The following is a 25,748-nucleotide window of genomic DNA, read 5'->3' as shown; positions in this document are numbered from 1 at the left end:
ATAGTTCGGTGGATAAGACATTTGTGGGGTAAGCATAAGACCAAAGTCTGGGCCCCAAAGTCTGTGTTCATGGCAGAAGAGATGGCTCAGACATCACATGATAATCTTCCAGAGGACCAGAGCGTGGCTCCTGGTATCCCACAGCAGACAGCTCACAACTACCCTGTAAGTCCGGCTCCAGGGATTCTGAGACACTACCCTGGCCTCCCTGGTTTCCTACATCTCCACAGCAAACAAGAACACACACACCACACACACACACACACAAACACACACACACACACACACACACACACACACACACACACACATAAATATCTCAAGAATACTGTGCTCAGTGAATAAATCAGGAATAATCAACTTCGGGCTTCCACGTGTACATGTGCACACACCTGTGCCTGCACTCATGCATGCACACATACACACATGCACACCAAGGAAGAAAGGAAGGATAGAAGGAAGAATGGGAGGGAGGGAGGGAGGGAGGGAGGGAGGGAGGGAAGGAAGGAACAAAGGAAGGGTGGAAAGAAGAGTGAAATGATGGATGGAAGGAAGGAAGAAGGAAGAAGGAAGCCCCCTATGCCCCTATATTCTAGGACCTGCTGAAGCAGAGGGTGAGCAGAGTGGAGGTGAGGGACTGTGAGCATGGCGCCCAGACCCCACCTGATTGCCTAAACTCCTGTTTCATGAGGGGTCCACTAACTCCAGGAGCCCCGGCCTTCTCTCCCAGAGCTGGCCTGACTCAGGTGGTGTTAACCTACCAGGGTTTCCTCTTCATTGCCTTCTGCCTCAGGGAGCCGCCTCTCCTTACTGTCTGTCTGTCTTTCCTGGTCATCCTTGGTGTTTCTTTCCTGAAACTTCAGCTCTAGGAAAGATGCTCCACCCAGGAGGCCTGGTGTTTTGCCAGGGGTTTCTGGAGCTGCTAGTTAAGCCAGCCTTCTGCGGAAGATTAGAATGCTGTGTGACAGTGACCTGGGGGTGGAGTTACCTGTTTATAGAACCACAATTCCTCCAGGATGGGCAGAGTCACAACTGGACTCTGCATCCAGCCAGGGAACTGGCTTCTTGGCAGGAGTTGGATGTGGAGTGGAGATAGAAGAGTTGTCATGGAGAGCCTGTCACCTGAGAGACTACCTGTCTATCCTCACCAGGTAACAGTGTCTGCCAGGCCTGTGGCCAGGAGTCGGGGAGAGCTTGGGGCCAATAAGCCTGCTGTGGATGAAAGGAGAGTGGGATTGGTCTCTGTGACTGAGGAAAGGGGGGTTGGTGTTTGGGAGTATGGAGTGGGCAGTGGTAAGCAGCACCCATAGAAGTAGGGACCTAGGTTCATGAGTCTGGTCATCAGGGCTTCTGCTCACCACCATGATATGCAGGTGGGAGCATCCTCAGCGATGCTCCCTCTTCCTCACACCAGAGAACAATGGCTTTTCTTCCCTGAAGAGCCCTACCAGGCCCATATAGCCCACTACCTACCACCGTAGGCCAGTGGACTTCCTGGAATCAGCTGGAACCCTGTGGCTATCAATGTCTCCATCATCATGCCATTTTTTTTCTGAGGCTGCACCCAGGCCAAGGGTCCCACAAACTGTTCTCTGCTCAGCCCAGAGTTCTCAACCTGTACTAGAGACCAAGGCCAACAGGAAGAGCTCCCCTGTCTGCCTCCTGGTGCCCCAGTAAGTGTCCTCGAGGGGCACTAAGTTTCCAAGGTGGCTCTCCAGGAAGCACCTTTTGTTCCATTTGCAGACCTTGATGGGTTTCTCACTGGGGTTCTGAGACCCAGCCTAAGCTAGGTAAAGCAAGCAGATACAGAATACTCATCCTGGAAAGGACGTGGGCACCGCAGGCTGGACCCCAGGGTAGGCAGAGAGGGGTGCTTCCACTGGAAGGCAAGATTTGTCGTCCTAGTCTGAGTTTGAGAGGACCTACCCAGTTCAGCCATCAGTGACAATATCTTGTGACAGGGTAGCAGAGGGAGTGGTCAGTCCTGGCTCTATTGTTCCATCCTCTCAGGAGCTCCAAATCCCATAATGGTTCATGAAATACCTTAAGTTCTAGCTGATTTCCTGAGGAGGGAGGAGGCCTAGGAGTAACCAAATGGGAGCCTGTCTTGCCCCGTATCTGGGAAGCACTTTGCTCCCAGCTGGAGTTTCTAGGATTGGGAGCTTTTGACTGATATGATTGACTAATAATAGTCCTGCCCTCATAACTCATAAAGTGGCTCCTGAAACAGGTGAGCTCTAGCAGCTGCTTCTTGGACTTCTTTGCTGCTGACTGGGGACTGGAACTTTTCCTGGTGGCAGAGCTGGTTGGGTATCAGACTGGTTCTATGGGAGCTTCTGTGTAGACTTTACAGCTCAGCCTGACTCACAGAAGGCAGGGATCCACCTTGCCCTCCCAAGTTTCCCCTGGGGTCCTATTATGGGGGGGAAGGGTGGAGGGATGCATCCTCTCAGATTGCCAAAGACTGGGGATCATGATCATGATATTGTGTACCCCACTCTGGAGGGCTCCCATCTTCCTTGGGCCACACCTGTCATGGGTAGGGACCAACACTGAACCTCTCTCAAACCTTCCTGGTAAAATGTGGGCCCTGGACCTCTCTATAGGTAGGGTGCTCATGGAGGGCATACCATCCCTATATAGGTGGGAGAGAGAGAGAGAGAGAGAGAGAGAGAGAGAGAGAGAGAGAGAGAGAGAGAGAGAGAGAAGGAAGCTGAGACTCCCGATGGGAGATAGTCCCAGAATCTACAGATAACATGGCCAGAAGCATCTGGGGTCAGTCTATGATGGAGACACCATTTCATATGGGAACATCTTTGGCCAGTGAAATTGGTGCCTCATGCCCTAGGAAACGTCAGGCCACTAACGTGGTGGCTCAGTAATCTTATTGGTCAAAAGCAAATGAAGAGATTCTAGTATGTAAGCATCTCAAGGGCCGTGGGGATATGTGGTGTTTTTATGAGGAAGCAAGATCGATTGGTATAGGGTTGTTGAGATCTGCCCTTGACATCTGCCTCTCTGTCATTTTCTAAGTCTTGACCCTGGGCATGTTAATCTTTCTGAGTCTCAGTTCCCACATTATAAAAATGGAAGAAATTTAAGTACTGCTGTCGAGGTTGTGAGGGTCACCAGTGAAACTATGGGTAAGCTAGGCATGTGTCTATCATTAATCTACATCCCCAGAAAAATCTGTTTGGTTTTTGAAGTTCCAGGGGGAAAATGCTTATATTTTTCTGAAGAATTCTATATTTTAGCCCCACCCTGATCCCTGAGAACACTCTGTGAGAGCAATACTACTGTTATTTCATTCCAGATAAGAAAATGGAATTTAGTGACTGGCCCAGGGTCCTATAGCAAGTAGCAGGCAGGACCAAAGTGTAAAGCCTGGCTGGGGTTGCTAGAATTGACCTCTCTCTCTCTCTCTCTCTCTCTCTCTCTCTCTCTCTCTCTCTCTCTCTCTCTGTGTGTGTGTGTGTGTATGTGTCTGTGTGTGTCTGTGTGTCTGTGTCTGTGTGTGTGTGTGTCTGTGTGTCTGTGTGTGTGTGTGTCTCTGTGTGTGTGTAACTAAAATGACAGAATAATTCAGTGTAGAGCCGCGGAAGGGCAGATGCTGACCCAGGCCACCTCCTGAGCCATTCTGCTTTGGCGTGCTATCCCTTACAGCTCTCTATGGAGAGAAATACATTGGGTTCCCTCAGACTCAGACTCTAGTAGGAAGGACCTGTACCAAACGCAGGCCAGCCCCAGGGTTCGAGGACCTTCTGATCACTCAGGTTACAGAGCTGTGGTAGAGGCACAAAACAGAAAGACATCTAAAGCTCCACAACACCTCTGTGTCCCTGCTCACGGTGCCCACTGTTCACCATGCAGCTCTGGATGCGGAAGGGGTGGGAGGAGATGGGTGACCCGCGAGCTCTTTCTTATTCATTGTCAGTGCCGGTCTAACTTGGTGGCAGAGCCTGAGTGACAGAAGCCCCAGTCTGTGGTTTTTCTTATCTTGAGGCAATTCAGTGAATTCTCCTCAGGGCTACTGGGTCATGTGTCTCCAGGGTTATTATGTCGGTGCCTCCATGTGAGTGGTGCCCCTTGGGGGTTCTGCAGTCTATGACCCCCTCCTAACTGGGAGCTGGAACTGCCTATGCATGTAATGCCCTTCCTACTCACCCATTCTAAGGGTCCTCCCTGTGTGGACTCTTCCTGCTAGAACCACACAGATGTTGTCCTCTTGGCGTGTGCTTTGTCAAGAAGATATGAAGCCAATGACCTTCTTTGGAATCAGGATCCTGCCAGGCCCATGTGCGTAACCTCAGATCATGGCTTGTCTGTGTAGGTTACCTAAAAAAAAAAACCGGGCAACCAAACCCAAATAGAAGCAAGGGTAGGGGTCCCCCTGGGGGCAATCACTGGATCCCCTGGGTCCCAGGAGTGCTAGAGATTTCAGCTGTGGTGATATCCATTACTCCCCTAGTGCCCCGCTCTGCCAAGTCTCAGCCAGCTGGGAGCTTGCTCTCCTGCTATCCACTCCCTGCTTGCTTTCTCTTGGGCTCATCTGAGGCCTCACGTACCTCATGAGCATCTGCATACACGGTGACCTTTCACCCCCACCATTCATCAAGCTGGCACTGATCTTCCTGGAGTTGCCTAATTCATGGGCAATGTACTACCAGTAACTGAACCACAATCACTAATGATAAAATTCCTTCCCAGGGGAAGACATATCATCCACCCTTCCTCTTAAGCTCCCCGTAAACTCTCTGAGGCACAATCAGAGCATAGGTGAAGGCTTATCTAACAGGAGTGTGGGCACTCCTCCCCATAAAACATCAGAAAATCTTTAATCCAGCATGGATGATGGCTCTCTCGTAGCCACACAGATGGACTGTCCTTCCCTAGTCTCTCCTCTGCCTATATATACTCTAGCCCCTCCCTGAGGCCACATGGCATTAAAGCAGGGTTGCATACAGCAGAGAGAAGAGAGCCTCGGGATACTCAGTGAGGGTCTCATGACCCTCCTTCCATGAGGGGCTATAAATAAACCCATCTGGAATACTTTTGCAAGTGGACAAAGCTGAACACCCCAAGATGGTCATTGTTTGGCTCAGGATAGGCATGCATGACATACATTTTAGAACTTGCAGATACCATGGACCACTAGGTTCCCTTGGCTCAGCCAAGGGGACACGGGAAAGCACAAAGGGGTGAGGAACGGACTGTGTCAACAAGGACAGCCCTCTCTGGAAGGTCTAGATGTGACCATCTCCACCTGGCCAGTGACGTGTTTTCTCCTTGTGTTGCCTGCTGTACTTGAGATTCTGTCCCTAACCCAGCTGATCTGCCATTCCGTGGCTGCCAAAGGCCAGACTCATAACCCCAAGGCTCTTTGGTCTCTAGAGGTGTTCCCCCAAAGGCCTGGCATCCTGGCAGCATCACCATGTACCAGACTGATGGATGCGTGTGGACAGGGACCTAGGCAGGGCAGCATCTCCAGGTCTGAGAGTCTGCTGAGAACTGAGGGCTTGGGGTCTTTTTGCAGGAGGAGGCCTCTGTCTTCTGCCAGCTCACTGTGAAAATCCTGGAGGCTCGGAGTCTGCCCAGGGCTGACCTGTGTGAGTGACTGTGGGAGGGGACTGGATCCCAAGGGAAAGGACCAAGTGCTCTTTGGGGTGGTGCTTAGCTGTTCTCAGGGGATACTGGGGTTGTCATAGGAAAATGGACCAAATACCTGGAAACGGAATTCACTCTCTTCTGACACCTGGTTCCATTGACTTTGTCAGTGAGCAAGGCCGATCCATATGTGACTCTGCGGCTGCCAACAGCTTCTGGAAGGAAATTCAAGACGCAAACAGTCACCAACTCCAGTGATCCTGTGTGGAACGAGACCTTCAGTTTCCTCATCCAGAGTCAGGTCAAGGTAAACGTCACATGGGGGTAGCACTAGCCACTCACTGTAGAATAATCCATCCTCCTTCCCTCCACATGAGGACCTTGGGATCAAGTAGGATGGCTCCAGTACTCACAGAACTCAGGGGAGGAGGGTGTCTGTGCTCCAGACTCTATGTGCTGTGAGCATGGGGATGTATGAAGGAAAGAACGTGGCCCTGCCACTCTCTGGCTGTGGGACTGACATTTGGCTGCTGCTTCTCCCAAGCCCATCTCTGATCTGTGGATGGAAAGCTTTCCTTGTTAATGGGGCTGCTGTGGGGCTAAAGGGGAAACTGCATAGAGAAGTAGCACATAGCCAGGTGGCACTCACCTTTTGGGTGAGCTAGGGCCGAGCGGAGCAGTTGAAAACTTTTTCCAAGTTTAAACTACATTCGTTTATTTATTCTATGTATGTTTGTGTGCGTGCCTGCATGTGCCGCAGCATACATGTGGAGGTCAGAGGGCAACTCTGGGGAGTTCGTTCTCTCCTTCCACCACATGGATCCTGGAGAATGGATCTGTTTGCCCCGCTTGGCAGCAGGTGCCTTCAAACCCTGAACCATCTTGCCTGCACCAGGAGACATTTTAAAATATGGGTCCAGACAGGGTCTTGCTGTGTAGTCCTGGCTGGCCTAGACCTCACTATAGACCAGGACTAGACCAAACTGGTCACAGAGATCTACCTGACTCTGCCTCCAGATTGGTTGGATTTGGGATGTGTAACCATACCCAGCTTGGTTTTTCTTGGGGGTAGTGGTGGGGGAGCATTGTTGTTTTTGAGATATGTGCTTTTTACATAGGTTTAGATGGCTTAGCTCTCACTAGGTAGCCAGGCTTGACCTTGAACTTAGAGCAATCCTCCTGTCTCTGCTTCTTGACTGCTAGATTGCAGGCATGAAATGCCATGCCCTGCTTAGGAAGAAAATTCTTCAAGATACATACATACATACATACATACATACATACATACATAACATACATAACATACATACACACAAACATACATACATATATACATACATACATATATACATATATACATTCATACATACATACATGGTTGAGACAGACAACCACTGTGTGATTGAGACCAGCCTCAAATGCATGGCCCTCTTATAGCAACCTCCCCAGGGCTAGGGTTACAGGCCTGAAACCCTGGTCTTCCTTGATTCTTGGTCACACAAAACTTGTGTCTGCATGGGGGACAGAATCATGAAGCCCCACCCTCTACCTGAGGAACTATACCAGGTTAAGAACCCTGGGTGCTCTTCCAGAAGACCAGGGTTCAAACCCCAGCACCTACATGCCAGCTCACAACTGTCTACAACTCCTGTTCCAGTGGGTCTAACACTCTTACGCAGATATACTAAATCAATTACTTTTAATAACACAGGAGGGGAAACTAGTGACTTTACTGTATTTCCTTATACTTGTTTTACTGTGTATGTGAGCTAATGTTGCAATGAAAGGATACTATGTTATGTTCCTGGTCCCTAGAATATTCTAGAACTGACTGTCTATGACGAAGACTTAATTACGAAAGATGACATCTGTTTCAAGATTTCTTATGATGTCTCAGAAATCCTCCCTGGACAACTGGTCCAGAAAACCTTCAGCCTGAATCCTCAGGTGGGTAAGAAGGCTCCAGGAAAAGGAAATTGCTCAACTTTTCCTAGCTGCCAGGATGCTGCTGGCTATAGTCACCCACAGGACAAGAGCTGGTTTTCATTTAGCAGGAAAGGGACTGGTGTAGCTGCTATTGCAGATAGATAGCATTACCCCATGTCAGAGCATTAGTCACCTCAAGGATAGCCCTCAAAACACTGCTCAGTGCAACCACGAGGGGGCAGTGTGGACTCATCACTCATGCTCAAGGGACTCCAGGCCTGCCCCACTGAGGTCTGGTTCTGCTTCCTGCTGCAGGCTTGGGAAGGGGAGGGTAGAATTATGGGGCCCAGGAGCCTCCTCAACAGGGAGAAGAAATAGGAGCTGGATATCCTCAGATCACCTTTAGAGGAGCTCCTTGTTTTTTGCCTTCAGCTCCATCAGGGTTTGAGGAACCAGAAGGGAGGACGATGTATAATCTGAGCCAGTTTACCTTCCCCTAAATCTCCTCTATTTTGTATCGGAGGTATTTTGTATTGAGCTATTTTGTAGTCTCAATAGCTCATCTTCCTCAGAGACTGCTAGAGACGGCGGGATAATGCTTTTAAGAGATCGTGCCAACTGTAAATGCTGGTGACTTGCCTACCCTCTTTGATTACAGGGACCAGAAGAGTTAGACGTGGAGTTCCTGGTGGAAAGAACGTGAGTAAGAATGAAGAGCTGGGCCATGGCTGGGGACACAAGCTCCACTCCGAAAACTGTCCCTGACCCAGAGTCCTTGTTGGTCTGTTCAGCTGAGCGGCCTTCCTTCAGCTCTCCATCTGCCTGGGAGGTCTGGGGCTCTTCTTGGGGGGAAAGAGGAGGGTGGGTGGTATTTTCCCTGTCCTGTGCTCTCATTTCACCTTGCCAGACACAGCGGCATCTCTCCTAACCCTGCATCGCCCAGGGAGAGTCCCCGTGGATAGGAAAATGAACGGTGGGGGTGGAGGTGAGGGTGGCAGGTGGGGGATGTCCATGCAAACACTTTTGATTTCCTAAGTTCAGAATGGATGTTTTGATTTCCTCAGGTGCGACCCTCCAGAAAACCTCATCACCAACAATGTTCTTGTGGTAACGACCTTCCTGTCACTCAGGGGAGATTGGCGGGGCGCGGGTGGGGGTGGGGCTGAATTGGGGTCAGGATTCTGAAGCTGTGGGGCTTAGAGGGGTCTAGAACTGAGGTCACAGGGAGTTGGCTCCGCTGAGAGCGTCCTGGCTTCTGACTGAATGGCTGGGGGAACTGTTGAGAGAACTTAGGTGCTTTTCGACGATGTCTAATGTGTAATGATCACAGGGAAGTCCTGCATACCAGGCCCAGCGTCGTTTATTAATATTGAGGTCAGTGAGGTTTGGAAGGAGTTTCTTGTAGAATTTGCAAGTTTGTCTCTTAGTGCCTCCCTGAATCTCATGAAACTGCAGTGGGCAGTAATGGCCACAAGGTGGCGAGCGCTGCACGGAAAGCTGCCTATTGGATGTGGGGTTCATTAACTGGCATCAAGTGAATAAAACGTGGAGCACACCTCAGGGGTACTCACTCCCAGGGCTTGCAATGCGTTGGTCGGATGATTGGTTTACCTTTAAAAGGAATTCATAGGGCAGCCTGGCACCATTGTACCTGTCTGTAATCCCAGCACCTGAGAGGCAGAGGCAAGAGACCAGCCTGGTCCACACAATGAGTTTCAGTTCTGCCAGGGCTACGACATGTTGAAACCTCATGTCAAGGATAAAACGGTGAATTAGCACCTCCAGAAGTTGTGGGGATGAGCAGTGGGCACTTAGATCCAGCAGTTCTGTTGGAAGGGCTGGCTGAAGTAGCCTCAGTCACCGAGCTTCCCCGGCAGAGCTGAAGGCAAGTCAGTGGAGCTGAGGATAATCAAGAGATGTTCTGGTCGCTATGGTCTGAATGTTTCCCTGCCAGCCCGTGGGCCTGAGAGTCCCGCACACTTGAGAATCTGTGAGATGAAGACTGGAGACATAACAGAGAGAGATCTGAGAGCCAAGGGCTTTTAGAGCTTCCAGAATTGAGTAAAGCTAAGAGAACAGGGGTGGGTGGGGATAGACTGTCTTGGATGCTCAGCATAAGATAACGGTAGGCTTAGTGGTTCGCAGCAGGTCAGAGATGGGTGAAGGGTTTTCTGTGTAGTCCCACTCGGAATCCCTCTTCTTGTTGTGTGTGTGGTGGTTTGAGACTCAGTTGGGGTAGAGGTAACCTCAGCTTACCGTGTGGATTTCTTTGCCTATGATGTCGTCTGCCCCAGGCCCGAGAACTGTCACACCTGGATGTCTCCCTGGACAGAGCTGGAAGCACCACCATGGCAGCAGGTGAGAACTGGACTCTGCCTGGACCATGATGAGCGTAGGCTTCTGGGAAACCTGCACAAGAAGGGAACACCTCTGCCATGGGTGGGAGTCCCGTGGGGCTATGGCATACAAGCAGGGTGGGAAGGTTCTCTTTAGAATCCTGCTTACTGTGGTCCAGCCTTCACCTCCTCTTCTTCAGTCACTGTTCTAGTACCCCAGGTCCAAGATGGAGTTCAAGGCTCCGTTTTTCCTTCATTCTCATCTGGTCCATCTCCTCCCTAGGTCAGGACAAACTAGAGCTGGAGCTTATGCTGAAGGGGTCGTATGAGGACACACAGACATTTTTACCAGACACAGCTTTTACCCTCAGCTTCCACTACATGAGGAGCCAAGACACAGAGCTGAACGGGTACCTGAGGGTGAGTCTCTGTTCCCATCACCCTCAGCTAGCTGCATGCCCTTTTCCCTGCCAAGGCCAGGCCCCTTGTGCTCATGGAGCGTCAGCAGGGCCTGGGGACGATAACAGTGTCAATTGTTTGGTGCTCTGATGGCCCCTCCATCAGAAGACTTAGTGTTGGTTGAATAAAACCTGTCGATGTCTACAAAGGCAGCCCATGAGCCTGGCCTCCTCCCCTCTGCTCTCTCATTTCTGTTCCTTGATGCTCCGGTCAGCCTTTCTACCTTTTCAAACATGCCAATCGCTTTCCAGGTCGTCTGGCTGCCTCCAATCTAGTCCTCGTCCTCTTCTGCCTCCTGCTTCTCCTCCTCCCCATCTTAGCTCAAACAGTATCTCTCCAGAGATGATCTCCATGACGCCCCTAATCTCATGCCTCCCTTCATTCCCAGCACTCTACCCTATCACACTATGATGCACCAACACCACATTACTGGCATCAGTTCATTACCCATTTCCTTTCTTGGAAAAGTATTTTTAGGCAGGGTCTCACTGGTAGCATGACTGCTTTGGAACTGGCTATGTAGATCAGGCTGGCCTCAAACCCAGATATCCACCTGCCTCTGCCTCCCAAGTGCTGGGACTAGAGGTATGTGCCTCACTTTCAGCCATGACTCATTTCTTCAGAAACCGACACATGATTTAGTGAGAACAGTATCTTGCAGAGGCAAGGAGTCTCAGCCATCACCATTTGTAATTGTCATAGTTAGTTTACTGTTATCAGGGACAGGCTGTCCAGCTTGCAGTCCAGGCACTCAGAGTTTGTTGAATGAATGAATAGATGGATGGATGGGTGGGTGGATGGGTGGATGGGTAGATGGATAGATGGATGGATGGATGGATGCATGGATGCATTGATGGATGGATGAGTGGGTATATGGATGGATGGATGGATGAGTGGGTGGATGGATGGTGGATGGGTGGATGGATGGATGGATGGGGGGGTGGATGGATGGGTGGGTGGAGAGTGGATGAATGGGTGGATAGATGGATGGGTAGGTGGGTGGATGAGTGGGTGGATTGATGGGTCGATAGATGGGTATAGATGGATTGATAGGTAGATGGATGGATGGATGGGTGGGCAGATGGATGGATGGATGGGTGGGTGGGTGGGTGGGTGGGTGGATGGATGGATGGATGGGTGGGTGGGTGGGTGGATGGATGGATGGTTGTTTCCTTTCAGAGCTCCAGAAACAGTGGCTGGAACTCAGATACCTCAGCGACACCTTTCAATGTACCCCTGACGTTGTTGGCTGCAGGGATGGAGGTGACCGTAGACATTCCTGCTACAAAGGTAAGTGACCTCAGCTGGAGGGGAAGTGCAAACAGGAATGGAGGTACTCACAGGCATACCCATGTCTCCTTCAGGGTCTGGGATATTTCAGAGTCTCTTGCTTTAATTTCAGGCTCCAGAAAGGAAGCTGCAACTTAAGACAGACAGTTGGTAAGAGGCATCGACTCTGTGGGAACAAAGAAAAGGGGTATGGGGTGGGGGGGGATGCTATGCATAGGGTGTGTTGGGGGTGGATCAGGGGGTGTTTTCAGAAGCTCTATGGTCACCCAAGAAGTGAGCCATGCAGTTTTCTCCTAACTCTTGGACCCTCCACCGTTCCAGCCCTAAGGAGCTGTCTGTGCGGCTGAGCTATGGCCTCTGTCCCGAGGAGCAGGCCTTCCTAGGCAGGAGGAAAAAGCTGGTCGCTGCTGCCCTGAAGCAGGCTCTGCAACTGGATGAAGACTTGAAAGAAGATGAGGTTTGGGGGTACAGCAGGGCTGTGGGTGTAGAAATTCTGGGCTGGCCTCTAATCTCCAAAGAATGGGACAGACCGTTGGGGAGGTGGGGTTCTCGTTCTCTTTGGTGATTCTGTTCTGAGCTGAGGGCTGACCTTCAGTCAGCCCTGGCTGCATGGCCCCTTGTCTGGAGGCAGAGAACAGGCTGGAGGGAGGGAGAGGGCAGCTCATCCCCATCTTGTCTGCATCTCCATGTGGTCCAGGTCCCTGTTGTGGGCATCAACGCCGAGGGAGGAGGTATGCGGGCTATGATCTCACTCTACGGCCATCTATTGGCACTTCAGAAGTTAGGGCTCCTGGACTGTGTGACCTACTTCAGTGGCATCTCTGGCGCTACATGGTAAGGGTCCTAGGGACTGGAAGAGCAGAGATGATCAGAGCCCAGAGTAGGGGAAGAGCGAGTACCAAGGGCCCTGTCTATGGAGATCCCATGTGGAGAGAGCAGTAAGATCTTATAGGGGCCAAGAAGCTTCCTCAAAAGGAAGAACCGGACTTAGCCGAGATTCTTTTCAGAGCACAGTGAAGTCAGAGGACTTCTCCTCGGTACTAAGGAGCTGGAAAAGGGAGGGCCCAGAAAGGGCTGGATTTGCTTTTGGCAACCCCATTTATGGGCTTTGGCGACAATCCTATGCGTCTCAGTTAGTCTATCTCCAAAAACATATGTGATAAGAGACACACTCATAGGTTGATGGGAGACAGTGGCCTACAGGTGACACACATCAGGCCCTCCAGCTGGCCCCACAGTTGATGCTTATACCACTTTCTAAGGGAAGATTTCCTTCTTGCTAATATCACGGGTGAGGAAAATGAGGTCAAGAGATTCTCTCATAGGCAGCTGGGTATGGTGGCCGTGCCTAGAATCTTAGGAGCTTAAAGACTGAGGTAGGAGGATTTGCAATGAGTTCTGAGTGAGATCTCATCTAAACAGTAAAGGGGGCAAAAAAATAAAAAGAAGAGGAAGAAAAGAATGTTCTTTATAAAAGATAATAACGCCCTCTCCTGGGCAGGAACCAGACCATTTCACTATTACAGATTCATTTGTCCGAATCTCATTGCATTAAGGATTAAAGTGGGAGTAGAGGTTTGAGGGATAGCTATTGACAAGTGCAGTCTTAAATAGCTTCAGGACAAAGGTAGGAGTGGGGACCGGTGCTGTCCAATAGAATAGCCAGCAGCCATACACAGCTGCACATTTTCAGGTTTGGAGTTCAAGGGGAGCACTGAGGGGGACCGTTCTTTTGGGGTGAGACCTTATAAGAGTTCTTAATGCTGTGGGCAGGCAGACGGCAACATGGGGGCAGCTCTGAGGAGAAGGGGTCTATGAGACAGAGTGGGTGCTTCCTCAGAGGAGAGAAGATAAGAAAGTTTCCTTTATAGGCCCAGTTGGCTGTTGCTGTTACTGAATTCAACAACATGAGTTATAAAAGCACTTGTTTTACAGTTTTTCTAATGTAGCTACTGAGAAACTCTAAATTATATATGGGTTGGAAGTGCTTCATCACTGAAGCACCTGCGGGCATGTAAAAGACTGTAGGTTGAGCCTCAGCCCAGTGAATAAAACTTAAACCACGACACCTATATAAAACCTATATAAGGCCTATTTCATACCCATGTGAAATACCCATGCCCAGACCAGACCCAGACCAGGACTAGAAGGAAGTCTCAGGATCCGTCTCCTAATGGACTATCTTGGCATTGAGGACCTCAACCATCCCTCCTTAAGGGATTAGACACAGGGTGAGATTGGGCTTCAGCTCTCATCCCATTGTTCCCCCAGGACAATGGCCCACCTGTACCGGGACCCAGAGTGGTCACAGAAGGACCTCGAGGGACCCATCAGTCATGCCAGGGAGCATGCGGCTAAAAGCCTGCTGAAGGAATTCCTCCCTGAACACTTGGCAAGCTACCGTCAGACTCTGAAGCTTCGGGAAGAGCAGGGCTACGCTGTCACCATAGCAGACCTGTGGGGCCTGGTACTGGAGTCCAAGCTGCATGGGCAGGTATGCTGCCTTCTCAACAGGGTGGCATGGCGGTGTCGTCAAGTGCATCTACTGAGGGCGGAAGAGGCTCTGAGAGGCTGCATCGAGTCTCAGCACATGGGGAATCGGGGGGAAAGGGGTTCAAGGCCAGCAGAGACTGCACAGCAGATGTAGACAAGCCTGGTACACAGGGGACTCTGTCACAGACAAAGAAAGAAAGACTGGGAGCGTTAGTATCTGTCCAACACCAGAATGCTTTCTTTCTGAGTAAGCTCTTCAATTATAGTTGCTTGCATTTTATACTCCACGGCTGTAGCAAACACCACTGTGTATATCTTGTATTTCCTGTACCCATTCATCTGATGATGGAAGCCTTGGCTGATTCCATAGCTTGGCTATCGTAAACACTGTAGCAATACATATGGGGTTGCAGTGGTGTGCTGACTTAGAGTGCTTTGGGCAGATGCCCAGAAGTGGTCCAGGTAGGGTTTTGTTTTGTTTGTTTTAACCTCAGTACTTACTTCCATAGTGACTGCTCTAATTTGCACCCCCAGCAGCAGTGTGTTGTCCCTTTCCCTCAAATCCTTGTCAGCATCCATTGATGCTAAGCACCAAGAGAGCCTTGGGTAAGATGGTGTCTCGATGCAGCTTTGATTTGCATTTCCTATATGCCTAAGGATGCTGAATCACACATTTGCTGGACAGCTGCGCTTCTTCTGAGAATGTGGTTGGAGTCTAGGGTTTGCAGTATTTAGGCTTTTGAGCTCTTCATGTATTGCAGATGTTAATCCCCTGTCAGGTGAGGCGTTAATGAAGACATTTTACCCCAGCTCTGTAGACTGTCCTCACTCTGACGGCTGTTCCTTGGCCACACAGAAGCTAATTTATTAGACTCTAACTAATTAGAACCTCTATTGTTTCCTGGGACGTTGGAGTTTTCCTGTATCAGTTTCAGAGCTAAGGTTTTTGGTCCATTTTGGATTCAGAGTGAGACATAGGGAACTGGTTTCATACTTCTCCGTGTGAATATGGAATTCTTCTACACGTGGATATGGAATCTTCTACGTGTGAATGCAGGTTCCCCAGCACTGTTGTTGACAAGGGTGTCTTTTCTCCAATGTATTTTTGTCAAGAATCAGGAGACCGCGGCTGTATGTATGTATGTCTGGGTCTTCTGTTCCTCATGTCTGTTTCTGTGCCTGTGTCACGCTGGCTTTGCTTTGTCACTATGGCTCTATAGCATAATTGGGATTGGGTATTACATGTCCCCGGTGTGCTCTTCTGACCGCTGTTGCTCTGGCTAGTTGAGGGTATTTTTCCCTGTTACTTCCATGTGAATTTTAGGACCCACTCTTGAGTTCGTTGAAGAACGTCGTTGGAATTTAAAGGGGGACTGTGTTGGATCTGTTGTAGATCACTTTCGGCAAAATAGTCATTTCATTTTTTTTACTTTTATTTTATTGAAAATAGATGTTCTTCTGATTTTCCTTCCCTCAGTTCCTACATCCTCCCCTTCCATCAGATCCATGCCCTTCTTCTCTCCCATTACAAAACATACAGGCAGCTAAAGAATGATCATACAAGTAGATAAAGGAAAAGCAGACCATTCTGAATAGAACAAACAGAAGGAAAAGAGCCCAAGGAAAACAGGCACGGAGGCCCACATGTCCACAGACATGGGCATTCCATAAACCACAGACCCAGGAGCTGTAATAAATGCAGGAATGGCCTGTCAGGTTAAGAAAGACGCCCTGGCAAAGGCGAGACATGAACCTCTAAGGATGCCATTGAGTTAGGTTGGTTGTTTGCTTGTTTGTTTGTTTGTTTGTTTGTTTGTTTTGTTTGCCATCTATCGCTGGGTGTAGGACTTGCCCTTAAGAACCGATTGTATGTCCAGTGAGACCCGGTTGGAGAAAACTAAGTTTTTGTTTGCAAGAGGCTGTGATGAGAGGGTGCCCATTCAGCACAGGGCCCCATCTGGTGCAGTCTAGGCAGCCCCTGTGCACGTCTCCGGTATCTGTGAGTTCTTATGAGCACTGGCCCTGCTGTGTTTGGAAGGCTTAGTTTCATAGAACTAATTCTGCTGACCAATGAGCATCTACTTTGACTCTTCTTTCAAATTATTCCGGCAGTTCTTGGCCTTCTATGCTTCATTAAGGAATCAGTCATGTTTCAGTATTAACATTGGGATTCTAATTGAAACAGCATTCAATGTGTCAAACCAATGTGATTACTTGAAATGTTTTTATTGTATTACTGTGTCCTTTGTTTCCCTTGATCTACTGTTTAAGTTCCCATTCAGTTCAGAATGTGCTGCGCTTTTTACTAACTGACTCTTCTGTCTGGTGGCAACAGCTAATTAACATAGAGGGAAAAGCTTACGATAGTATATTTTATGGGGTGTTAAAATAACAGCTTGATCCCGGTTATAAAAACCCTATTATTTAATTATCGTTTGATCCTCTTATAATGGCATCAGCATGAGCTTATGTATATGATTTATAGTAATTTTTTTGAGACAGAGTCTCATGTAGCCCAGGCTGGCATCCAACCTGCTATGTAGCTGAGGCTGGCCTTACTCCCGCTGCTATCCCTCTGCTTGGATCCCAGACATGTGCCACCATGCCTGTTTTATGCAGTGTGAAGGCTCAAACTCAGGGTCTTGTGAATGCTGGGTGAGCTGTTTTTTTTTTTTTTTTAAATCTTTTTTTTTTTTTTTTTTTTTTTTTTTTTTTTTTTCCGGGGCTGGGGACCCCGAACCCAGGACCTTGCGCCTAGGCAAGCGCTCTACCACTGAGCCAAATCCCCAACCCCTGGGTGAGCTGTTTAATCAACTGAATTACATCCTCAGCCCTCAACATTTTTTAATTGATATTTTGTTGGGTGGAGCAAGGATGTCAGGAAAGCATTTGGAAGAAGCTAAAACTTGAACTGCATTAAAAATGAACCTGAAAAGGACAGCACATCCCTTGGCAGGATGTGGGGAGAAAGATTGCTGTGTGCTTCCTGGAAAGGGGTGTGTGTGTGTGTGTGTGTGTGTGTGTGTGTGTGTGTGTGTGTGTGACAGTCTGTGTGTGTCTGTGCACGAGTCTGTATTTCTGTATGTATATGTGTGTATATGTGTGAAATGAGTATATGTGTGTGTCTGTGTGTGTCTATGTGTGGTATATGTGTGTCTATCTTTGTGTGAATATGTGCATGTATGTGTGTATGTGTGTCTGTGCATGTGTCTTTCTTTGTGTCTGTGCATATGTCTGTGTGTGTGTCTGTGCATGTATCTCTTTCTGTGTGTGTCCGTGTGTTATGTGTGATATGGGTGTGTGTCTGTCTTTGTGTGTATGTGGGTGTCTGTGTCTCTGTGACTCTGTGTGTATGTGCCTCTATGTGTATATTTATGTATGTGTATGTGTCTCTCTGTGTGGTATCTGTGAAGACAGAATGGGAGGAGATATGGTAGACTACATAAGGAGCTGCTCAGAGCTGGCCACACACACTCACTCATAACCCTCAGCAGAGCTGCAGCCTCCTGTCTCTGCTCTTACATTCCTACCTTACCTTGCCCTGGACCTGTTGGAGTTACTGTTTCCAAGACACTCATGTCCTCATGCTTCCAACCCCAGGTGACAGATCAGAAGCTGTCAGGACAGAGAGCTGCACTGGAGCGGGGTCAGAACCCTTTGCCTCTCTACTTGAGCCTAAATGTCAAAGAGAACCATCTGGAGACCCTCCACTTTAAGGGTAAAGTCCTACCCACCCCATCCTCTAACAAAGTCCAACTCCTCCATACCCCGAGTCTGGGAGACAACCAGGGAGTACTGTATCCTTGGCTGTGGGGTTGTCTGTGTGTGTGGACAGGGCTGAGTGAAAGGTCACCTGGGAGTCTGCTTTCCTCATATCTGCAGGGTTGGTAGCAGATGGGGGGAGACAAAAGCCTCTCAGGCAGGGACAGTGTCATTGGCCTTCAAGAGACCTGTGAGTCCCTGCCGTCTCCCCCATTCCCGTCTCTCTTTTCCATCCCATTAGAGTGGGTGGAGTTCTCTCCTTATGAAGTTGGGTTCCTGAAATATGGAGGCTTCGTCCCTTCTGAGCTCTTTGGCTCCGAGTTCTTCATGGGACGGCTGATGAAGAGGCTTCCTGAGTCCCAGATTTGCTTTCTGGAAGGTAAGCCCCATCCTCCTGGGCAGGACTCCTATAGCTCAGGTCTGGGCAGAGCCACAGCGTGAAGGACAGATGGGCAGTGGGGGAGAGCATTGCTGAAACTGCCCATTTTCCATTGGTACCCAAGAGTGGGGATCATTTGGTGCCTGTGTGGGAAAGACGTGGTGCAGGGACCTAAGGGCTGCCCCTCTTGGGGATCTGGCCTTCAGGTATCTGGAGCAACCTTTTTTCTGTGAACTTGATGGATATCTGGTATGACATCACCTCTGGGAGAGACTCGAACGATTTCCCTGTGGATGTCCAGAACTCAGGTAGAAGAGGGGGGTCGAAGTGGGGAGCCTGGGCTGAGACCATTCCCCTTTGGAGGCTGGCGGAAGAGGGCATGAGCAGGCATGTTGGGCTCCTCATACAAGCAATGTCTGTCACTCTCGATGCAGAGAAGGAGCCCTCATCCTCAGCAGGAGCCTCCTCTGGCGTGGAGGCCCCGTGGCTGCAGCCCGGAACAGCTCTGGCCCAGGCATTCAAGGGCTTTCTGACTGGCAGGCCATTCAACCAGCGTAGTGCCAACTTCCTCCATGGTCTCCAGCTGCACCGGGACTACTGTAACCAGAGAGACTTCTCCACCTGGGCAGGTAAGGACCATGGACATGTGTTCCCTCACATCCAGGATCCTGACTGGGTTGAGCTGTGGCTGATAGCTGGAGGTGGTTTTGGGGGGAGATCATATATATGTTACTTCTGGGGTGTGGTCTGGAAATCCCATCATGGGCGTAGGGGAAGGGCTGGATTCAGAGAGTGACACCAGACATGAGACGGAGACATGGAGGGGAATGGGATCAGAGGAGTGTGGGGGTTACCCATGGGAAGGTGGCTGCTTCTCACCAGTGTTGCCTTTTCTGTCAGATTGCAACCTAGATGACACCCCGAATCAGCTGACCCCACAGGACCCTCAGCTCTGCCTAATTGATGCTGGCTGCTTCATGAACAGCAGCTGTCCCTCCCTGTTCCGCTCAGGTCGCCAAGTGGACCTCATACTCTCCTTCAACTACAATCAGTCCTTTCCCTTTAAGGTGCCTAGTCACTCTGTGGGAACCACTGTGCCCAGCCAGGCTTATCTCCACGGATGGGCAACGGGGCCTCTGCCTCACACTTCCTGTGACTAAGGGAGGGAGCTGTAACCCACTGGGTATTTCTGGGTCCTCCACTGGGAAGAGCAGCGAGGTGCTTGAGCTCTGAGATCCCAAGACAGGCGAATGAGAACTTCTGGGATACAACAGCTGGACAGAGCTGGCACGAGATCCCAAGCACCTCCACAGCCAACTCCCAACTTCCCCCGGAAGTCTGGGTGGCAGTAACGCCAGCACGAACATGTTTATCCCCTGCTGAAGTTCTTCAGGGCCAGGATTCAACTGATGGTGTAATAAGAGTACGGGGCGGGACAAGGCCGCTGGGTCTTCATTCCCACCTATAACTTCTAACTACTGGGATCCATACTCCCTTGGAGGCCTGTGCAGCTTAGTTTGGGCCAGAGCAAGGCCAGGCTTTTGTCTTGACGCTGAGGGAGCAAGTGGGAAGGGAGCAAGTGGGAGTTAGAACCGACCTTACAGTGAATCTGAGATGACACAGCTCCCTCTGGGCGCCCTCTGCTTCCCTAGGGACTGCAGCAATCTGAGAAATACTGCAGCGCTCAGGGCCTGCCCTTCCCCCGTGTGGAGCCCAGCCCTGAAGACCACAGCCAGCCCCAGGAATGTTACCTTTTCTCAGACCCCACCTGCCCGGAAGCCCCAGCTGTGCTGCACTTCCCCCTGGTCAATGACTCCTTCCGGGACCACTCAGCCCCTGGTGAAGCCTCATTCCCTTCCTGTTCCATGGTGGGCGGAACCAGCTCCAGGAAAGGCTTTGGGTTGGTCTTTGGGCTCTTTGGCCACGCCTCCCTGTCCTTGGTTTCTGGTGCTTACACCTTAGTGACGCCCTCCTGTCTCCGGACTCTGTAGTGACCCCTTTGCTTTGTGCCCTGTGTGGCCCGGGATCCCTTCTCAGGGAAGGGACTGGGCCTTTCCTCGATTGCCCTCCAAATCTCAGCCTTCCTCACATTCCCATCCTCCCCATTCTCACATTCCTCCTTTCCCTCACATTCCTCCTTTCCACACTCCTTTCCACCAGCTTGGCAGGATTTTGTCTACTTAGGGTGGGAGAATCTAAGGCCTGTGTTTACGCACTACCTCTAGTTTTCTAGTGGATATCATAATTCTGACTCTTCCAGACTTACTCTCTTTTGGTTGTTTTGGTGTGAGTTCTTTCTGGTCAGCCCCAGTCAACGTGGTACTATGTGGCCTCAACTTCATAGCAATCCTCCTGCCTCAGCTTCCTGAGTGCTGGGATTACTAGTGTGTACTATCACACATGGATTTGGGCTCTACTTATTCTTCCTTTCTTTTCCTTTCTTTTTCTTTTTGAAATATTGGTGTCTTGTCTGCATGTATGTCTGTTCACCAACCACTTGCAAGCCCTGGGACCCAAAGAGGCCAGAGAGGGGCATCAGACCCCTTGCAACTGAAGTTAAAGATGGTTGTAAGCTACCATGTGGGTGCTGGGAGTCAAACCCAGGTCCTCAAGAAGAGCAGCCAGAGCTTTTACAACTCAGCCATCTTCCCAGGTCCCACTTCTTAATTTCTTCCTTCTCCCTTCCTCCCTTTCCCTCCCCTGCCCTCCCTTTCCCTCCCCTTCTTCCCTCCCTCCCTTCTTTCCTTCCTTCCTTCCTTCCTTTCTTTTTTTCTTTCTTTCTTTCTTTCTTTCTTTCTTTCTTTCTTTCCTTCCTTCTTTCTTGTACTGGGTATTAAATCTAAGTTCTCCCACATACTAGCGAGAGCTCAATAGCTACATCCCCAGCACATGCTTTAATGCCCAGGCTGTCCATGATCTCAATCTGTAGACCAGCCCTTGGATTTACAATCCTGCCTCAGCCTTCTAAGTAGCCAAATGCCAGGCATTAGTTACCCAGTCAGCTTTCAGTATGCTCTTAACATGGTGGGCCCAGGCCTTGGAATTCTAAAGAAAATCCTCTCTTTGTTCCCACCAGGAACTTTAAGAATCCATTCGTTAATCTTAGTGGTCCTCATTCTCAGTTTCTAGTTCTCCAAGAAGCCATGGAGCAGTCCCATGAGCTGTCTAGACTGTGGGATGTGTTGTTGGAGTGTAGGGGTGACCAACTCCTCTTACCTTAAGATTATGGCTTACCCACCACATTTATATTTCTGGCTGAAGGGAAAAGCAAGGACCCTTTCCACGGGGCTCAGCTTCCTCAGGGCCTGGCTGAGGAACCTATGGAAGATAGCCTCCAGGTCCTGCCCCTGATCCCGCTCTCACCCTTGGCAGGTGTCCGACGCAGCCCTGATGAGCTCAAGGCTGGGCAGGTGGATCTCACAGGGGTCGCCTCCCCCTACTTCCTGTACAACATGACCTACAAGAACGAAGATTTTGACGGGTTGCTTTGGCTCTCTGAGTACAACATTCGGAACAACCAGGGCACTATCCTGCAGGCCCTGAAGACAGTTCTGAAACGGAGGGCTTCAGAGACCAGGCCTTTGGGAGTGAAGACATGAGGCTTCTCAGGGGTCTCTGAGGCTCTGAAGACCACAATATGACCCTCCAACTTCCAAGGGCTTAACCCAGCCTGCAGCTAGGCACAGCGGCCTCTGGCTGGAGCTCCCAGTTCTCCAAGTCTTGGGCTTCCATTGCAGCCAGTCTTGCCGCCCGGAAGAGCTGTACCCCACTCTCCATTCTCTCCCTGGGTTTCTGGCTGGTCTGAGAGGAGTCGAAAACCTCCCGTGACCAGTGCAAAGACACCTGACCACAGCAGGCTTTCATTGCCGATGGAGTTTGTTAAACAGTTTTTGTAGTTTGAACTTGAATCCTGCAATCTTCAACTTACTGGCTTAAATATTTTTTGGTGGACTCTTCAGGGTATTCAGTTATGGATCTTGCCTCCACAAAAGAGATGGTCTTACTTCTTCCTCCCTGATTCAAATGTGTTTTATTTCTTTTTCTGACTGAATTGCCCTGACTAGAACCCCTGACATTGGGTTCAACTGACCTGGCAAGAGCAGCCATCCTGGTTTATCCCTGGTGTGGAAGGAAAACATCAAGGCGTCCTACCGTTTTGCTCTTCAGTCTTAAGTGGTTTTGGGTTTTGTCAGGTTGAAACCGTTCAGTTCGGGCCCTAGTTTGTTGAGTGGTTTTGTTGTTGTTTATATCATAAAAAGGTATTGAATGCTGTCATGTAACTTTTGTGTCTCTTGGGAAAACTCATGTGGGTCTGTCTTTATTTTTATGTTTTGTTTTTATTTAATTAATATACGAGTTGCACTACATGTAATATCTGCATGTACACCGGCATGCCAGAAGAGGGCATCACATCCCCTTATAGGTGGTCATGAGCCACCATGTGGTTTCTAGGGATTGAACTCAGGACCTCTGGAAGAGCGGCCAGTGCTCTTAACTGCTGAGCCCCTGCTTTTTATTCTGTAGTTGTTTGTTTTGGGTTATTTTTTGTTTGTTTGAGACAGAGTCTCACTTTCATCCCTGGCTGGCCTGGACCTCACTATATACCGAATGGCATCAGACTCATAGAGATCTGCCTGCCTGTCCCTCTCCAAGTGCCGAGATTAGAAGCGTGAGCCTCCATGTGAGTCTTTCCCTATGTCCTATCCACACGCCTTACTTGTACTGAGTTTTGGATGTTGACCGTCCTTGCACTGACCATGCCATAGAATTCTTCATGTGTAGTGTGTAGTGCTATCATATCTTCTCCTGTCTCCTACACTTCTACACACACACATGTGCATGTGCATGCACACGCACACGCACATGCACACAGTGGCTGCGTTGGCTTGAGGTAGGAGACAAAGTGGGAACTTTAGGAGACTTCAGGTCAGGGATTGCCCTCAGCTGATGTCCCTGCTCAGGGTCTTCCCTCATCTGCCTCTTCTGTATCTGGCTCTGATTGCTTTCCTCATAATATCATAAACTTGCTTTTCCCAGCCACAGTGCCAGTGGCGTGTGCTGGGCACCGTGTTGTGTTTTATGTGGGTGCTGCATGCTGTGCTTCTTCATCCTCACCGTGGTCCGTTATGCTAGATGGTGCTACCATGTCCATGTTGTCAGTGGTGAGATTCAGGAGTGAGAGAGGAGGAAACCCAGCGCCTGCCTGAGTGCTGGGAGCTGTGCCCATGGCTCTTATCCTTCTGTGACCACTAGCTTTCACAGAGCGCTAGTGACAACGGTTACAATGCAGTGACAGAACATGACAAGGGAAGACCGTTCTGTAAGATGTCTGAACATGGAAGAGTAAAGATTGTCACGAGGTTGACTCACGTTAACTGATCTGGAGCCATGAGAGATGGCAGCTTCTTCACCACTCATGGCTTCTTATCACTGCTTGACTCGCTACCTCCTAGATAAAAGTTATGAAGATACACACTTGTATAACTGTCCCTCTCCTGACAGCATCCAAGCCAGGGCAAACCTTTGCTACCTCTCTCACAAACCCAAATCCTTCAATAAGCCCAGTAAGCCCCACTGTCACCTCTACTGACATACTCTCCCGTGTGTGCTGCCTCCTTGGGTAAAACTACTAATGAAATTTGTCAACCACCAGGAAGGTTCCTGGTGGTCTTTTGCTGGTAGGGCATCAATGGGTTGAACAACTTTCTCAAAATCACTAAGGATGACAAGGATGGTGGAACACGTCTGAGTCTGAGACAGGAGAGCTGCAGGGTGTAGGCCAGCTTGGGGTACACAGCAAGACCCTGCCTCAAAAACAAAACAAAACAACAACAGCATCAGCAGCAATAGCAGCAGCAGCAGCAGCAACAAAAACCTACCAGGAATCCAGGCATCGTGTTACATAGCATTAATCCTAGCTCCAAGGCAAGTGGGTCTCTAAAAGTTTGAGCTTAGCCTGGTCTACAAAGGGAGCTCCAGGCCAGCTAAGCCTACATAGCATGACCCTGTTTCAATATAACAAAACCCGAACCGGAAAATGAACAAACAAAACAATCAAGGTTGGTAAGATGTTCAGCAGGTAAAGGTGCCTGCTGCCAAGACAACAGCTTGAGTTCAACCCCTTAGATCCACGTGGTCAGAGAGAAACAACTTCACAAAAGTTGCCCTCTGACCTGTGGCATGTGAGTATATACTTACAGTGGATGGATGGATGGATGGATGGATGGATGGATGGATGGATGGATGGATGGATGGATGACTAAAACACAAAATGTCTAAGGGGCCAGAGAGAAGGCTCAGCAGTTCAGAACACTGACTGCTCTTACAGAGGACCCAGGTTTGATTCCCAGCACCCTCATGGCAACTCATAACCATCTTTAACTCCAGTTCTAGGGGATCTAATGCTTTCTTCTGACTTCCACAGATGCCGGGCATATATACATTGCAGACAAACACTCATACACATAAAGTCTTTTTAAAGAATGTTAAACTAAAATGAAACATAACCAAACAGGCAAGCAGAAACTCACTAAACTTGAAAGTGGCAAAGCTGGACCGGAAAGTGGCTTTTCCACAGTGGTCCTCAGACTCTCAAGCAGTACTTAGCTCCGTGTCTTTGGGAACACATTGCATTTTGCATAGCACATCCTGCTCTTGGAGAACCAGGTTCATACAAGGTGAGGTCTGGTCTCTGCCTTCAACCACTAAGAAGGAATCTCTAAGCCCCAGAATGCCATGTTTCCTGGGGTCATTAGCTTTGATGGACTTCAGGAACTAAAGATCAAAGGTACTGTTCTGACATTCAGGACAAGCTGGTGCTTTTGTGAAGTTCTTTGTTTGGACTCTTCCAGATGGAGTCCTGGGAGCCATCTTAGTAAGTCCCATGGTCCTAAGGACCTTCAAATGTGCAACCAGCTGGTCCAAACTACGCATGTTGAGTGAGGTGAGTGTGGGGGCTCAGGTAGATGCACACCGTAGCAGTGGCCTAGAGTCCCAGGAAGACATGGTAGGCTGAAAATGTCTTTGCCCTGGTTCACGCCCCTCACAGGCTTTCAGGCTCTTAAGTGTGAGAGGGGCATAGAGTAAGCAAAGGTCAGAGAAGCTGAGGTGAGGTCACACCCAGACTGAGGAAGACTGAGACCACTGCCATATCTGGCACATGAGTATGCATGCACCTTTGTCTGTCTTGCTGTCACCCTTCCCAGTCTGGTGAGGACTGACAGTAGCAGGTGTTGGCCCTTCTCACAGTTGTCAAGGTGCATTGCTCTCCTTGCAGCCCATGGGCTCCTCAGGAGGCCCAGAGCAGACAGGCAGAGACATGAAGCCAGCCCAGCGGGATGTCCCAGCATATCCCAGCTCTGCCCTTTGCTTGGCACAGGTGCTAGCTAAGGGAATGGCAAGCAATAAATGAGTAGACTGGTAATATCTCCTCTGTCCTGTGTGTGTGTGTGTGTGTGTGTGTGTCTGTGTGTGTGTGTGTGTGTGTGTGTGTGTAACAA

At 49.6% G+C, this 25,748-nt stretch overlaps 1 protein-coding gene across 1 annotated transcript; it reads left to right on the top strand.

Annotated features, from left to right (window-relative positions):
- Positions 1 to 1,079: 1,079 nt before the first annotated feature.
- On the top strand, positions 1,080 to 21,886 carry Pla2g4d (phospholipase A2 group IVD). Its single transcript, XM_032902314.1, has 20 exons — positions 1,080 to 1,151; positions 5,534 to 5,606; positions 5,775 to 5,911; positions 7,420 to 7,551; positions 8,189 to 8,229; positions 8,595 to 8,637; positions 9,825 to 9,888; positions 10,150 to 10,286; positions 11,505 to 11,615; positions 11,728 to 11,765; positions 11,937 to 12,072; positions 12,313 to 12,449; positions 13,887 to 14,109; positions 17,709 to 17,826; positions 18,112 to 18,249; positions 18,456 to 18,557; positions 18,684 to 18,878; positions 19,150 to 19,316; positions 19,902 to 20,088; positions 21,622 to 21,886. The coding sequence occupies exons 1-20, from the start codon at positions 1,080 to 1,082 to the stop codon at positions 21,846 to 21,848; spliced, it is 2,478 nt and encodes an 825-aa protein (XP_032758205.1). The 3' UTR covers positions 21,849 to 21,886.
- Positions 21,887 to 25,748: the final 3,862 nt, after the last annotated feature.

Source organism: Rattus rattus, chromosome 5, assembly GCF_011064425.1.
Source record: "Rattus rattus isolate New Zealand chromosome 5, Rrattus_CSIRO_v1, whole genome shotgun sequence".
Taxonomy (NCBI): Eukaryota; Metazoa; Chordata; class Mammalia; order Rodentia; family Muridae; genus Rattus; species Rattus rattus.
This window is presented reverse-complemented; position numbering and strand designations above follow the sequence as displayed.

Bases quoted from the DNA above. Each gene is read 5' to 3' on its own strand.
- Pla2g4d (XM_032902314.1), top strand. From the start codon at position 1,080: ATGTGGAGTGGAGATAGAAGAGTTGTCATGGAGAGCCTGTCACCTGAG. The intron at 11,766-11,936 runs GTAAGAGGCATC...CCACCGTTCCAG, and splicing joins CAACTTAAGACAGACAGTTG to CCCTAAGGAGCTGTCTGTGC. The intron at 17,827-18,111 runs GTAAAGTCCTAC...CCATCCCATTAG, and splicing joins GGAGACCCTCCACTTTAAGG to AGTGGGTGGAGTTCTCTCCT.